The following is a 15,851-nucleotide window of genomic DNA, read 5'->3' as shown; positions in this document are numbered from 1 at the left end:
ACAGGATAGAGACAGAGACTAGGGTGGAGAGAAAGGTTACTGTTTCTGATAGGTTTTCAGAAAAGATATCTCTGAGAAGAGGATATTTTAATGGAGAACTGAATTGTATAAAAGAGAGAGCCATGCAGAGATATTGGGGAAGAGTTCTAGGCAGAGGAAATGGTGTGTATGAAGGTACAGGTGGGAATAGGATTGGCAAATTCCAAGAACAGCAGCGGTCCAGCAGCAACTGGAGAGGAATGAGCCAGGGGAGAGGGATAGGATGAGTACAGTGAGGAAAGGGCCATGCAGGTCAGAGTTGTGATATGATCAGATTTAAGCTTTAAGGAGATAACTAAAACCAAACCAAACCCTGTTGAAGATATATAAAGGTGGGCTAAACTGCTATAACAATAACCAAAAACATAGTGACTCAAACACAACGGAAATTTATTTCTCACTTGCACTAATAGTCTAGGAAGGCTCTCCTCCATGTATTGATTCAGGGACTCAGGGTCCTTCTATTCTTTTGACTTTACTATCCCTTAGTACCTTGTCATACAAAGTCAAGACTCAGTTACCATATTCATATTTCCGGCACAAACAAGAGGCATACCTACTCTCCTAAAGACCTTGGTGCAGAAGTGACATTTATCACTTTTGTTCACATTCCAGTGGTGAGAACCTAGTCATCTGGCCACACCTAGATGTGAGAGATCCTGGATATACTCTGACTGTGGTTTCTACTACAGGAACACAATACAGTAAATCAGATGAAAGATGAAAGTGACTTGGACTAGGATGGGAGAGCAATGGAGCGGTCATATTTTGGATACATTTTGGTGGTAGGATCAACAGGAATTACTGATGGAATAGATGTAGGTATGTGAAAAAGAGGAGTCCAGGATAAATCTTTGATATTTGAGTGAATGGTAGTGTCATTTATTCAGATCAAGAAGACCTGGGGAAAATAGATTTCTGCTTTAACCATGTTAAAGTTTGAAGTGTTTGTTAGCCATGTAAGGGGAGATATTAAGAAGACAACTAAATATTCAAGACTTCAGTTCAAGGGAGAGGTCGATGATGATATAAACTTGGAACATCAGTGCGTGGATAGTATTTAAAGCCATTTGAGACTACAGGAGATCTCCTAGGAGTGAATATATATGGAAATAAGAAGATTGCTGGGGACTAAATAAATGCTGGGATACTCCAATATTCGGAAGCTGGAAGGAGGTGGTAAGCCAGCAAAGGAGACTGACAAGAAGTGGCCAGTGAGATAGGAGGAAAACAAGGGGAGCAAGTCATCTTAGAAACCAAGAGGAGGTAGTGTTTCAACAAGTAGAAAGAGATCACTTGTGTCAGATGCTGTCTGAAAGGTCCAGTAGGATGAGGACTGTGAGTTGACCATTGAGTTTGAAGTTTCGCATCATTGGCAACTGTAGGAAGGGAAATTTAAGTGTTGTTTACAATCTTAAGAGTGGGCTGAAGAAATAGTGGGAGGTAGAAACTGTATAGGCAATTCTTTTGAGAAATTTAGCTCTAAGGAAGATAAAGAAATAGAGCAGTAGCTGAGGGATGACTGGGAAATATTTGTTTAGGTGGGAGAAATTATAGTCTATTTGTATTTGGTGGAAAAAAGTGATGATGCAAAAGCAAAGCCCTTGAGCAGGGCACTAGTGGAGGGATGTGCCTTATGTAAGAGCCAGGGATATTCATCCACTGTAGAAGGAGGGAGGGCAGAAGAGAGGATACAGATGCAAGTGGCTTGGTAGCTTTGGTGATGAGAGAATATAAAAGCTCTCTTTTGAGAGAAGAGGTCATAAGTTTGTTACATCAGAGAGTAGGAGAATGAGTTGACTAGGTGTAAGACCACTGAGGAGTGGAAGTGTGGAAGTGTGGAAGCAGGTAATGTAAGCAAGGGAATGCTCTTAGTCTTTGATCATAGAATCTTAGCTGGGTAAGAGGGTACTGAAAAGAGGAGGTAAGTAATAGAAAGCAAAAACATACCAGGGCAAATTGACTGGAGATCCCTCTGTAGGCTATGAACAGTTGAGGCGGGAGACAGCAGAGTAAATGAGAAAAAAGAAGTGATAAGCAGGGGTAGATAGATTGAAATCATGATTTAAGAGATGTAAAGTTACTAGCCTCAAGTGTGGTCAAGGGAGTTAATAGTTGAGGTGAATGGAGATTGTTTTTGGCTGAGTTACAAAATTGGAGAGGAGGAATTCATAGATATTTGCTCTTAAAAATAGAAAAGGGTTTGGTAACAAATTGGTAACCAAGGATTCGGCTCATTTATTTTTTAGAGTTCTTCCTGAAGTCTAGGCTCCAGGACCAAGATATCCAGAGGAGACCAATTTCTTTCTACACCCACATGTGCAACCCCTGGGTCTCCCTGTTAGGGGTGAGTTACCTCATTTTTATCTCAATTGTCCTTGAGAAAGAATTCAGGTAGAGATGTTGATCTAGGGAGCTGCAGAGGGGAGAGGAAAAAGGACACCCTTAATTAGGGGCAATGTGATTTAAGTGTGTTACATTAGACTTTAGATGGGATTACAAATGGCAAGATTATATTTAATGAACCACTTATTTCAATCAGTGGTTTACTTTAAAAAATAATTAATCATCTGTGATAACCTCTGGGTCACTAAATTTCTAGGTATACCAAATTAGCATAATTTCACTCTAATTTGTTTCTTCTAGGGAGAAGTAGGACAAGGAGCTAGGGTAGGATATTTATTGATAGTTTTGATTACAGGGTACTTTTGGGTGGGTGTCTTCTCAACTATCTGCTTAAGTGCAGTTTTTTGAATTATGTGTGAACTTCTATTTAGAATTTATAGTGATCAGAGGTAGATTAGAGGGACTGTTGTTTCTTGAAGTCTTTACCTTGTGACTTTCTTACCACATGATAAACTATTAGGTGACTTGCCTTCGTATTCTGTTTCCACAGGCTGTTGGGTCCCTTCTCATCATGTTTGTGATCCAGTGGGTCTATACCCTCATTAACATGGGTGTTGCTGCCATTGTGTATTTCTATATCGGTCGGGCCAGTCCAGGGCTTCACCTTGGTAAGCCATTTTGCTGCCATCTCCCTTCTTCTCGTTTAGCTTTCATTGAAAAAACTGCATTTTGAGCACCTATTAAATGCCAACTAATTCAGATTCTAATCTCATTTTCAAGTAGCTTATTATGGTCTAGGAGGAAAAATATAACATGCATATAAATGGTAAATAATAATAATACACAAAAAATAATAACAACTTGTAAGGTAAATAATAACAACGTGTGGAAGTAAAATCGGTGACAACAGCAGCACAAGGGAGGAGGAAAGAAATGGGAACATACTGCTTTAGGTTTCTGATACTAATGTGAAATACTATAACATCACTTAAAGGTAGACCACGATAGGGGCACCTGGGTGGCGCACTCAGTTAAGCGACTGACTCTTGATTTTGGCTCAGGTCCTGATCTCACAGTTCATGGGGTTGAGCACTGACAGTGTGGAGCCTGCTTAAGATTTTTGCTTTCTCTGCCCCTCCCCTACTCACGCTCTCTCTCTCTCTCAAAATAAATAAATAAATAAACATTTTTAAAAAGGTAGGCCATGATAAGTTATAAAGGTATACTACAAGTCCTAAAGCAGCCACTAAAATAATACAACAAAGAGTTATAGCTAATAAGCCAATAAAGAAGATAAAATTGAATTTAAGAAAGGCTCAAATAGAAATAAAGCAGGAAAAAGGAAAATGATCATAAAGGACATATAAGACAAACAAAAAACAGAAGGGTGGCTTACAGCTATATCAATAAACCTAGCTATACCTATATACCTATATAGTTATATCAATAAATATAAATAGTCTAAATATTCACAATTCAAAGGTATAAACTCTGAGATTGTCAGATTCAATAAAAAAGCAGCTATATGCTGCCTATAGGGAATCTACTTTAAATATAAAGACACATGGGTTACATGGGTGGCTCAGTTGGTTAAGGGTCTGACTCTTGACTTTGGCTCAGGTCATGATCTCATGGTTGTGAGATCAAGCCCCACACAGGGCTCCATGCTGAGCATGGGGTCTGCTTGGGACTCTCCCTCTCTCTCTCTGCCCCTCCCCAGCTAGCACACACGCACACACTTGCACTCTCCCCCTGCCTAAATAAATAAACATTAAAAAAAATAATAAAGGCACAAATAAGTTAAAAGTAAAGGGGTGGGAAAAGATAATATCATGATAACATGAATCAAAACAAAGCTGGACTGATTATACTAACACCAGACAAAACAGATTTCAGAGAAAAGAATCTTATCAGAGATATAAAGAGGGTCATTTCATAAAGGTAAAGGATAAAGAGGGTCATTTCATAAAAATAAAGGGAAAAATGCATCAAGAGGATATAACAAACCTTAACATTTATGTACTTAGAACAGAGCTTTGAGGAGTGCTTGGGTGTCTCATTTGGTTAAGTGTCCAACTCTTGATTTCTGCTCTGGTCATGATCTCACAGTTCATGAGATCAAGCCCCACATCAGGCTGTGTGCTGGCAGGGTGGAGCCTGCTTGGGACTCTCTCTCTCCCTCTCTCTCTGCCCCTCCTTTACTCATGTTCTCTTTCTCTCTCAAAATAAATAAGCATTAAAGAAAAAAAAGAAACAGAGCTTTAAAATAACATGATGCAAAACCTGACAGAACTGCAAAAAGAAATAGAAAAGTTTATAATTATAGTCAGAGATTCCAACACCTCTCTCTCAATAATTGCTAAAATAAGTAGGCATAAAATCAGTAACACTTTATTTATTTATTTTTAAATGTTTATTTTGAGCAGACAGAGAGAGAGAGAGAGAGAGAGAGAGAGAGAGAAAGAGAGCACTAGTGGGGGAGGGGCAGAGAGAGAGGGAAAGAGAGAGAATTCTAAGCAGGCTCCGAGCTAACAGAGCCTGACATGGAGCTCAGTCTCCTAAATCGTGAGATCATGACCTGAGTCAAAATCAAGAATCAGATACTTAACCAACTGAGCCACCCAAGTGCTCCAAATCAGTAAGACTTTAGAAGACTTGAATAACATTGCCAACAAACCCAAGCAAATTGACATTTATAGAACATGCCACCTAACAACAACAGAATATACATTTTCTTCAGGTATATATGAACTTGCCAGGATAAACCATATTCTCGGATGTAAAAAAAAAAAGTCACAACAAATTTAAAAGCATTCAGGTAAATTCAAGAACAAAGTATGTTCTTTGACTAAAGGGGAATTAGAAATAAGTAATAGAATAATATTCTGGTTATCAAAATACTTAGAAACCAAAGAACACTAAATAACACTAAATGACTAAGAATACTAAGGAAACTAAATAACTTGTCGTCCAAAGTGAAATTACAGGGGTATTTGGGTGGTTCAGTCAGTTAAGCATCTGATCCTTGATTTTGGCTCAGGTCATGATCTCATGGTTTGTGAGCTCAAGCCCCATGTCAGGCTCTGTGCTGATGATGCAGAGCCTGCTTGAGATTCTTTCTCTCTCCCTCTATCTCTGCCTCTCCCCTGCTTGCATGCTCTCTTTCTCTCTCAAAATAAAGAAGATAAACATTTAAAAAAGTGGAATTACAAAATATTTTGAACTGAACAAAAATGAAAATGTAACATTTCAAAATTATGGGATGAAGCTAATTCAGTAGTTGGAAGGAAATTTATAGCATCAAATGCTTATATTAGAAATGAAGAAATGTCTGAAATCAATGACCCCAGCCTCCAATTTAAGAAACTGGAGAAAGAAGAGCAAATTAATCCCAAATATGAAGAAAAAAAAAGAAACAATAAATATCAAAGTAGAAATCAATAAAAATTTTACATAGGGAGAATGCCAGTGAAACAAAAATCTGGTTACGTGACATCAGTAAAATTGAGAAATCTTTAGCCATACTGATGAGTATAAAAGGAGAGAAGTTATAAAACTATCAATACCAGAAGTGAGAGAGATGGCATTACTAGAGTCTACAGATATTAAAAGAAAAACAAAGAAATACTATAAACAGTTATGTGCCAATAAGTGTGGCAACTTAGATAAATTGGACAAATTCCTTGAAAGATATAAACTACTAAAGTTCTCTCTAGAAGAAACGTAGGACTATTTAGGTCATGTAAATACCTTGTCATTAAAAACCTTCCCACAGAGAAAACTCTAGGCCCAGATGGCTTCACTAATGCAAACCACCAAATATTTAAGGAAGAGAAGAATATTAATTCCATAGAAACTCTTTGGAAAACTGCACACCAATATCCTTCATGAATGTAGATGCAAAAGATCATAACAAAACATTAACAAGTTGAATATAACCATATGCAGCATAGGGACCAATGCAGGGCTTTAACTCACGACTCTAAGATCAAGACCTGAGCTGAGATCAAGAGTCAGATGCTTTACCGACTGAGCTACTGAGGCACCCAATTCAGTATTCTTAATGCTGGTTCTCCCCAAATTGTTCCATAGATTCAACACAATCCTAATAAAAATCTCAGCTACCTTTTGTGTAGCAACTGGCAAATGGATTCCAAAATATTTACATGGAAATGCAAAAAACCTAGAGTAGTCCAACCAGCTTTGTAAAAGAACTAAGTTGGAGAACTTACATTACCTGATTTCAAGACTGATTATAAGCTAAAGCAATCGAGATAGCATGGTATTGGCATCAAGATAGACAAATAAATCAGTAGCCAAAATAGAGAGTCCAAAAATTAGCCCACACATACATGGTCAGTTGATTTTCAAAAAAGGTGCAAAGGCAATTCAGTGAATGAAAAGTCTTCTCAGCAATTGGTGCTGTAACAACTGGAAATTCATATTCAATGCATACATCATACAATATAAAAATAACTCAAAACAGATCATAGAACTAAATGTAAAGCCCCAAATTATAAAGTTTCTAAAATAAAATATGAGAAACTGTGACTGTGAGTGAAGCAAAGATTTCTTAGACATAACACTCAATACAGGAAAAGAGTTGAAAAATTGGACTTCATCAAAACTGAGAACTCTGATCTTCCAAATATACTGGCAAGACATAGGCTGTGAGAGAATATTAGCAATTCATATATCTGATAAAGGACTTGTATCTAGAACATATAAAAACTCTCAATATTCAATAAGGATATGACAACAAAAATGGGCAAAAATTTTAAATAGATTTCAGTAAAGAACATAAATGGATGGTAAATAAGCACATGAAGATGCTCAACATGAGTGGTTATTAGGAAATGCAATTAAAATCATAACATATTACTATACACCTATTTATAAGACTAAAATTAAAAGTACTGACCATGTCATATATTGATGAAGATATTCCAAGGAGAACTATCATACACTGCAGGTGGGAATGTAAAAATGATACAATCATTTTGTATAACAGTTTGGCAATTTATTAAAAAATTAAACAGGGGAGGGGCGCCTGGGTGGCTCAGTTGGTTGAATGTCTGACTTCGGCTCAGGTCATGATCTTGAATTCATGAGTTCAAGCCCCACGTCGGGCTCTGTGCTGACAGCTCAGAGCCTGGAGCCTGCTTCGGATTCTGTGTCTCCTCCTCTCTCTGCCCCTCCCATGCTCATGCTCTGTCTCCCAATAATAAATAAATGTTAAAAAAATTTTTAAAAATTAAACAGGGGAGATGAAGGTATGTGTGTGAAATAGGTGATGGAGATTAAGGAGTACACTTGTTGTGATGAGTGCTGGTGATGAAGGGAATTGAATCACTATATTATATGCCTGAAACTAATATAATGCTGTATGTTAACTACACTGGAATTAAAATTTTAAAAAATATATAAATAAATAAAATCCCCCCCCAAAAAGTTAAATCTATACCTGCTATATGAACCAGCTACCATACTTCTAGTTATTTACCCAAGATGAATGAAAGAATATGGCCATTAAAAACATGACATGGGGCGCGTAGGTGACTCAGTCAGTTGGGCTACTAACTCTAGATTTTGGCCCAGGTCATGATCTTACAGTTGTGAGATTGAACTCCACATCAGGCTCCACGTTGAGTGTGGAGCCTGCTTGGGATTTTCTCTCCCTCTCTCTCTGCCCCTCTCTCCCACTCTCTCTCTCAAAAAAAGTACATGAATAGTCATAGCAGCTTAATTTGTAAGTAGCCCCAAACTAGAAACAACCCATATGTCCAACAACAGGTGATTCTATAAATAAATTGTAGTACAGCCATACAATGGACTACTACTCAGCAGTAAAAAGAATGAACTTACTTTTTTTAAAGAATGGACTATTGATACATGCAGTAACATGGATGAATCTCAAAATAATGATGATGAGTGAAAGAAACTAGACAAAAAGAGAACATAGTATATTATTTCATATATCTATAATTATTGAAAATGCAAACTAATCTATAATGACAGCAGATCTGTGGTTGCTTTTGGATGGGGTTTGTGGGTTTGGGGGAATGTGTGGGAGGGAGGTCTTATGAAGTGACTTGAGGAAACTATTGGAGGTAATAGATATGTTCATTATTTTGTTTGTGGTAATGGTTTCACAGTACATATATGTGTCAATACTTACCAAATTTTACACTTTAAATACATGTAGTTTGTTCTAAAAATGTACCCAGGATTTGTTTTAATTAGTAAGATTAAACACAGGCACAGAAATGGTAAGATACACACACACACACACATACGCACACACACACACACACACACACACACACACAGAAGTGATTGTCAAGAAGGAAGAAGTTTATACTGACAGACCCCTAGAAAGAGGAAGCATGGCATACCACTCAGGGCCACATGGGGAAGGACCAGGTTGGTCAGGAGGCAGAAGAAGAAGAGAAGAGAACAAGGCTCAGAGCCATAATTGGAGTTTTAATGGGAAGGAATGGGTGAGGCAGGTAGGTAGCTGAGTGAGTTTAGGTTTGGATAGTTTGAATAATTTCAGTGGGCTCTGGGCTTGAGGAGTGGTCACTAGCTGTCCCTGGCCCTGGAGTCACTTAGCTGTCCCCTGGCAGGGGATTATCTCAGTGTGTGGGAGTTTAACAAAGGAGGAGATTGGGGATAAGGGCTCTGGATTTGTTGGTTTGTATATCAAAAGTATGCTCACAGGGGAGTTGGCTATCTCTAGGAATTAGCTCCACCTCCAGGATCAAGGCCACAAATTCCAGAGTGGCAATAATAAAGAAAGTAAGAAAACACAGTCAGTACTCTGATTATATGTCAGTTATTCCTCAGTAATAAAGCTGTTTAAAAAATACAGTTGAGGAGTGCCAGGGTGGCCCAGTCAGTTGAACGTCTGACTCTTGATTTTGACTCAGGTCATGAGCTCACGGTTCATGAGATCCAGCTCCACTATGGGGTTGATGCTGACAGTACAGAGCCTGCTTGGGATTCTCTCTCTCCCCCTCTCCCTCTGCCCCTCCTCCAACTGCTCTCCCCACCATGAGCGTGTGCTTTCTCTCTCTCTCTCAAAATAAATAAACTTAAAAACATATATACAGTTGAGAGCACTTTTAAACAAAATTCTATGATGCCCCAATTTAAAATGAAGCAATTAGTTTCAAGTTCTAACTAAATCAAACCATAACAATCCAGGCAAACTGAAAAGAAAAAAAAAGTTCTTCAGAATTAGAATAGTTTGATGTATAGAGGTTTACTTGTTTGTTTGTTTGTTTGTTTGTTTGTTTGTTTGTTTAGGTAGGCTTCACACCCAGTCTGGAGCCCAACACAGGGCTTGAACTCAAGACCCTGAGATCAAAACCTGAGCTGAGATCAAGAGTCAGACACTCAACTGACTGAGCCACCCAGGCGCCCCTGATGTAGAGTTTTGAAAGTAAACACTGCAAACATTTTAAGTCCCACTTCTGTGAAAAATAATGCTTTAGAAAAAGTCATGCTAAGGAGAGGTCCTAGTATCAGCTAGCTTAATGGATAGAAAATATTTTGATTAACATAGGGATTACATTAGTGATTGCTTCTAAATTTCTTAGAAATTAGTTTGATATTAAGAAATTTAAATATTTCCCAGAAATTTATTCACAGGAAAACATGAAATAAAATTTCAGGCCAATCTACATCTGAAATTTAGATAATTTAGAACCTAAGTGATCACACATAAGAAGGGTCAGTAAAATGTTTATTTTCTTTCTACTGAGAGTATCAAAATATATTAGGAACTTTCTCTTACAATTGTAGAATTAATGCAGATCTAAAATTTGTCCTCCCATTAACCATAAGAACCCTGAATGAAACTGAGGAAATAAATGTTATTAGGGGCATACTGTTGACATTAGCCAAGATTCTAATGTAAGCCCCATAATGCTAACATTCTGATTATATATTGAATATTATCTTATTAACCAATGTTATGTATATATATGTATATATGTGTGTTTGGTGTATATGGTAGATATATATTCACTGTACCATATACATACATACATACATATACACATATATGTATGCATATGTAAGCATATACATGTATAGGTATACATATATACATATACATATATATAAAATTCGGAGAAGCATTTTTTAAAAATTACGTTTGATTTGATTTCCTTCCAATTTTAGTATATGTGCTGCCAAAGCGAGCACCATTTGATTTGATTTCCTAAAGTTTTATATATATATAATTTATTATGTGAGATTTTTAAAAAACCCACATCAAAGGAGGGATGGATTGAAAAAAAAAGTTGATAAGTCCTATTCTAATCAGTGTGTCTGATGTCAAGATATTTGGGTAGTATCACAACAGTCTCACTTCAAACTTCAGCTCTGACATTTCTACATATTGAGGTATGTGAGTCACTTAACACCTATTGAAACATCCTAAGTGCCAGGTTCTGTGGGTGTTGTACTGTGAGTGTTCCAAGATGAAAAAGACATCCTTTCTATCCTTAAAGAGTGAATGGTCTAGTAGGGGATTTTATACCATGTATTTAACGTATTATCAACTTGAATCTAAGAGATTATCAAAATAATTTTAAATTCCTAAGACTGAAGTTAGCAAACCCTCTGCTTTTTCCTGTATAGCACTGTATTTAGTTTCTTTCTTGGGATTTTGAATTTTAGAAATTGTTGAAATATAGGTTTGAAAACTACATTTGGGTACAAAGTCCTTAGCTGGTTGCTGTCGGAGTATTACCATGAATAAAGTTTAGTTAAACTGAAAAATGAAAAAAAAAACTGTGCTAATTCTGTGTGTGTATCAGAGAGTGTATAATCACACTATTAAAACTGAGCTCCTGGATGCATACATAGAGCCTTTAATCAATATTTGTGTATATGTCTTCCCTGTAGGATCAGCCTCCAACTTCAGCTTCCTCAGGTGGATGAAGTCTCTTCTGATCCCCTCCTGCAGGTCTGTGCTACTCTGGGGCCCTGAGAGGTATGGTAATAAGGGTGTCGAGCCCCTGGCTAGGTTTAAGCGAACTGTGGAATGGGAACCTGGCATTTGACAACCTCAAGGACACTAAGACTCTGCTCCTCGCTGCCCCCCCCCAACCCTGCCCCTCAGCCTCAGCTCATCAGAAGCTTCCTCTGGCTCAGGCTTCTTCCCTTCTTACCCTCAGGAATCACGAATAGAGGCTTTATTTAGAATGTGATCGCTGGGTGATGAGTCAAGAGAGCTGCTGTCAGTGTGCAGCCTAAGACACACCAGCATCAATACACAATCATACACAAGATTAAGGCCTGAAACACCACCCATCTGCCATCTCAAATCAGAGGTAGCTGACATGATTGTATTGGTGAAAACGAGTACAGAAACAGAGCAGAGATGCTGGAGGATTTCTGTGGGCCCTCCATGTTCAAATACACAGGGAAAGGGAAGAACAAACTGTCTTGAGAAGCAGGAGGAGGGCTCATGTAGAAGGTAAGGTTTCAGGAGTGCTCTCCTCTCTCTCCTCTTTTTCCAACACCCTTCCAGTAGCAATGCTTCCTCAACTTTGAAGGCCTTGGGATTCTGGAAAATCACTTCCTTCCCCTTTTAATACCAGTGCAGAGTCGAAGTGGCAGGCTGGGCAAATCCAGTCAGGACCCAACCACGTGTTTATTTGGTTTCATTTTGTTGGTTTGTTTCTGAAACTATAGATATCTGGGTCGTACTTAATAGTATTTGCACCTTCCATGCCCTGACATTGCTAATGGATAATGGGAGCCTTTCCCATTGATCCCAGATGTAAGTTCAGAATCCTCTTGCCCCAGTTTTTTTTATTGTGGTAAAATACACATATCATAAACCTTGCCATCTTAGCCATTTTTAAGCATACGGTTCAGTGGCATTAAGTCCATTCACATCGTCATGCAACCATCCGCACCATCCATCTCCAGAACTCTCCATCTACAAAACAGAAGGCCTATACCCATTAAACTAACTCCCCATTCTTCCCTCCTAAGAATTCTTTTAAAGACAACTCTTTATAAGCACTAGCAATCCGTTCAAGTTGGTGAAGAGATGAAACCTAGGTGTTAGAGCCTAGGATGATGAACAAAAAGGAGCAGGGGCCATGGAAACCAACAGGGAAAGGGCTGGGAGGAGGTGGTGTGTGTGTGGAGAACCCCTGTCTGCCTGGAAGCTGGGCTAACATCCTTTGCCTAGCTATAGAAGGGGGCGGGTCACCTCTTGGCCTCTCTTCCAGTCTGAGGCACCAGGTTGGATGACATGTCACAACACACTGGCATTTTCCCCTAACACCTAGTCCTAGGGGAAAGTAGAGTTTGAGTGGACATAGATTCTGTGTAGAAGTCACCTGCAGAATCTGGAGCTAGCTGCAAGTGATGTGTGATTGACAGTATTTGGCCTTATCTGATTCGCAGGAATATTTTTAGGCTTGTCTGGGTTTAAAGCCTATAAATGACCATGAGAGGTCACTACTCCTTAAGCTGCACTCTGAACTCGAGGAATCTCACCTCTGAGGTCACTGTAGTACTATGTAGAAAAAGCAGTGTTCTAGGAGGAGATTATTCCTCCTAGAAAAGGATAGTGCTTTGGTTGGAATGGAACCCAGTGCACACTATTGAAAGCTCTGTGGGCTTGTAAAGTGGGTGGTGGAGGCATCAGCTAAGTGTCAACATCACACTTGCTGGCCTCACGTGGCTACAGGGTGAGGTACCCTGGTGGTTATTCAGGAGGGTGAAAGGACCAAGACATGGTGATTCATTTAAAAGTAGAAATTGCTAGCTGTGTTTTCTGTTTTGTAGTTTGGAAGGTTTTGTTCCATCCACCCACCACAACTATAGTCCTAGAGGCTCTTCAAAACCAAAGAAGAATAATATTGTAGAATGTGTTTGGGCAAAGGACTTTGGCTATGTTATTTCCTCTGTTACACATGTAATTCCCAGAATTATGTGAAATTGACCTGACCTTGCCTTGAGAGAACTTTCTTTTAGAAGTCCTAGCAACTGCCCAGGTGAGAATTCTCAGGCCATTCTGCTGTAAAAGTGAAGCATATTATTTCCCTGAACTCAGAAGAATGCAATGGTTTCAGCTAAAAAAAAAAAAGGGCATTAACAAAAAAATACATCAGCAAAAACACTTGTATGTTGACTGGCATGGCATTTTTGTCACCTCCTAACCTCACTTCCTGCAGATCCAACCTTTAGAGAAATTAACTCATTTCTCAGAAAACCTCCCATCTTTCTGATTTGGGTATGTTCTCAGCAAGCAGCTGCAAGCTGTAGTCCTGTGATCTGAACTTCTGTAACAGCACATCTTGCAGCAGACAGCTGGAGCTTTCTGCTGACGTTCCACAAGCTTAGAACCTTTTAAAAATAATTGTCAAATATATTCTTTATTTATTTTTGTTTTAATTTTTTTTTAACGTTTATTTATTTTTGAGACAGAGAGAGACAGAGCATGAACGGGGGAGGGTCAGAGAGAGGGAGACACAGAATCTGAAACAGGCTCCAGGCTCTGAGCTGTCAGCCCAGAGCCCGACGCGGGGCTCGAACTCACGGACCGCGAGATCATGACCTGAGCCGAAGTCGGCCGCTTAACGACTGAGCCGCCCAGGCGCCCCTCAAATATATTCTTTAAACAACTCGCACATTACTACTCATGAAGTAGATGATTCTTTTTAAGTAAAATTTTAACAAGGAAATCCATGCTTAAGGTATGACTTAAGGACCTAACAGACTGACGGAATTGATAGGGACTGAAAGATGAGAAAAATAGAGGCACCGGAGGTGAAGAGGTTTGCCTGGGGCCGTGAGGCTAACTAGTGGCAGAGCTGTGACTATCCATCTTCAATAGGTACCCTGACTGCCCGTCTGATCTTTCCTTACTGCATTCTGCCTCTAGCACTTTCCTCTTGTATCCCAGGCATTTTCCCTTACCAGATTATTTTAACTCCAACTGTATGTAGACACTTCAGTGACAATGGAATCCATATCAGGACTTGCTTTTTGTCTTCAGGCCAACAAAGTGCCAAAAGCCTTTGCAGTTCCCATCGTTGCAGCTCCTATGTAAACCTTAGCCCTGGGAACCATTCCTCATTCAACTTCCTTTCCAAAGAACCAAAGAGGGAGTTTCTCTTTCTACTCTTCTCAGTTTTCCAGCCTCTCCGTTCCATGATTTCATTTGACAGAAAAACAAAGCAAAGCTGTAGAGCCCCAACTTGATACCATTTGGATGGTTATCTTTGTGGGTTGCCTCCTATTGGGTGGATGCAGTTTTACCTGTTTCTACTAAAGAGAGATAAATCTCACTCTCTCCCCTTATTTTGATATATATTTATTACAGTTTGGGTTCATAAACTATTCTACACATAGTGTTCCGCAGTTATTTTATTTAAATCCATATTAAATAATAAGTACAAAATAATAGCACAATGACATTTTTGTAAATTGTTGCTCTATCCCAGAGGAGACTCGTCTCTGCTGTTACAGTACTTCGTCTTTCTTTCTGACGGCTTCTGTGTTTCTCTTACTGAAGGAGCTTGAGATCTCCCCAAGAGCAGATAATTTTGGCGCCAACCCTGGCTAGGGTTGACATGGAAATGACTCAGCTCACCCAGGAGAACGCAGACTTCGCTACTCGGGATCGCTACCACCATTCTTCCTTTGTGAGTCGGGAACAACTGATGTCTCAGTACTAGGGTACTGAGTGCTTAGTAGTAGGCAGCCCAAGGGCCCTCCTTTCTTGGAGCTGTCCTGTGCACAATGGATCTGAATCTCAGAACCTTCATGATGCTGATTCTCCTTAGTAAGAAACTCAAAGACCTGTCCTCCCACTGTTGTTCTGGAAAATGGACATCTGCATTCTGGTCTGGAGCACCACATCTCACCAGGGTAATCACTGGAGTGGCTGTGGCCTCCTCAACATGCACCCAGTTTGAAGAGCTCCACAACAAACATCAAGACTTGTAGGTGTGAAGAATCAGCCCAGGTTGCTTGTTCTGAAGGCCACAATAAACGGTTATTTTAAATTGTATTGTATTATTTATTTTTTGAATAAATAATACACTCACATGATTATAAACCCCAAAGGATAATCACATAGAGTGAAAACTCTCCCTCCCATCCTCGTTTCCCCTGTGTTCACCCCCTGTCCCAGACGTAGTCACTGCTCTTATATATACTTCCAGCATGTCTTTATGAATACACAATAGGAATGTGGATTCCTACTACTCCTTTTTTATCCACAAAAGGTAAAATGTTATATATATGTTCTGTACCTTGCTTTTCCCCTTAACTTGGAGACATGTCCACATCAGTGCATATACGGTTTCCTCATCATTTTTCACTGTATGAAAGTGGTATAATTTATTTCATCAATTCCACAATGATGACATTTTGATTGTTTCCAATCTTACGCTGCTATAATCAGTTCTGCAGTGAATAATACTGTA

General features: G+C 39.0%; 1 protein-coding gene across 1 annotated transcript in view; it reads left to right on the top strand.

The window, feature by feature from the left end:
- SLC12A8 (solute carrier family 12 member 8) overlaps positions 1 to 15,433 on the top strand; it is a 117,484-nt gene extending 102,051 nt beyond the window's left edge. Inside the window, exons 10-13 of the mRNA XM_043593290.1 lie at positions 2,289 to 2,386; positions 2,936 to 3,053; positions 11,302 to 11,362; positions 14,936 to 15,433. Coding sequence (XP_043449225.1) covers positions 2,289 to 2,386; positions 2,936 to 3,053; positions 11,302 to 11,362; positions 14,936 to 15,098 — 440 coding nt within the window. The 3' untranslated portion in view covers positions 15,099 to 15,433. The remainder of the gene's footprint in view (positions 1 to 2,288; positions 2,387 to 2,935; positions 3,054 to 11,301; positions 11,363 to 14,935) is intronic.
- The last annotated feature ends 418 nt before the right edge of the window (positions 15,434 to 15,851 follow it).

The sequence above is a fragment of the Prionailurus bengalensis genome, chromosome C2, assembly GCF_016509475.1.
Source record: "Prionailurus bengalensis isolate Pbe53 chromosome C2, Fcat_Pben_1.1_paternal_pri, whole genome shotgun sequence".
Taxonomy (NCBI): domain Eukaryota; kingdom Metazoa; phylum Chordata; class Mammalia; order Carnivora; family Felidae; genus Prionailurus; species Prionailurus bengalensis.
The sequence above is the reverse complement of the archived record's forward strand: the minus strand, read 5'-3'. Positions and strand labels throughout refer to the sequence as shown.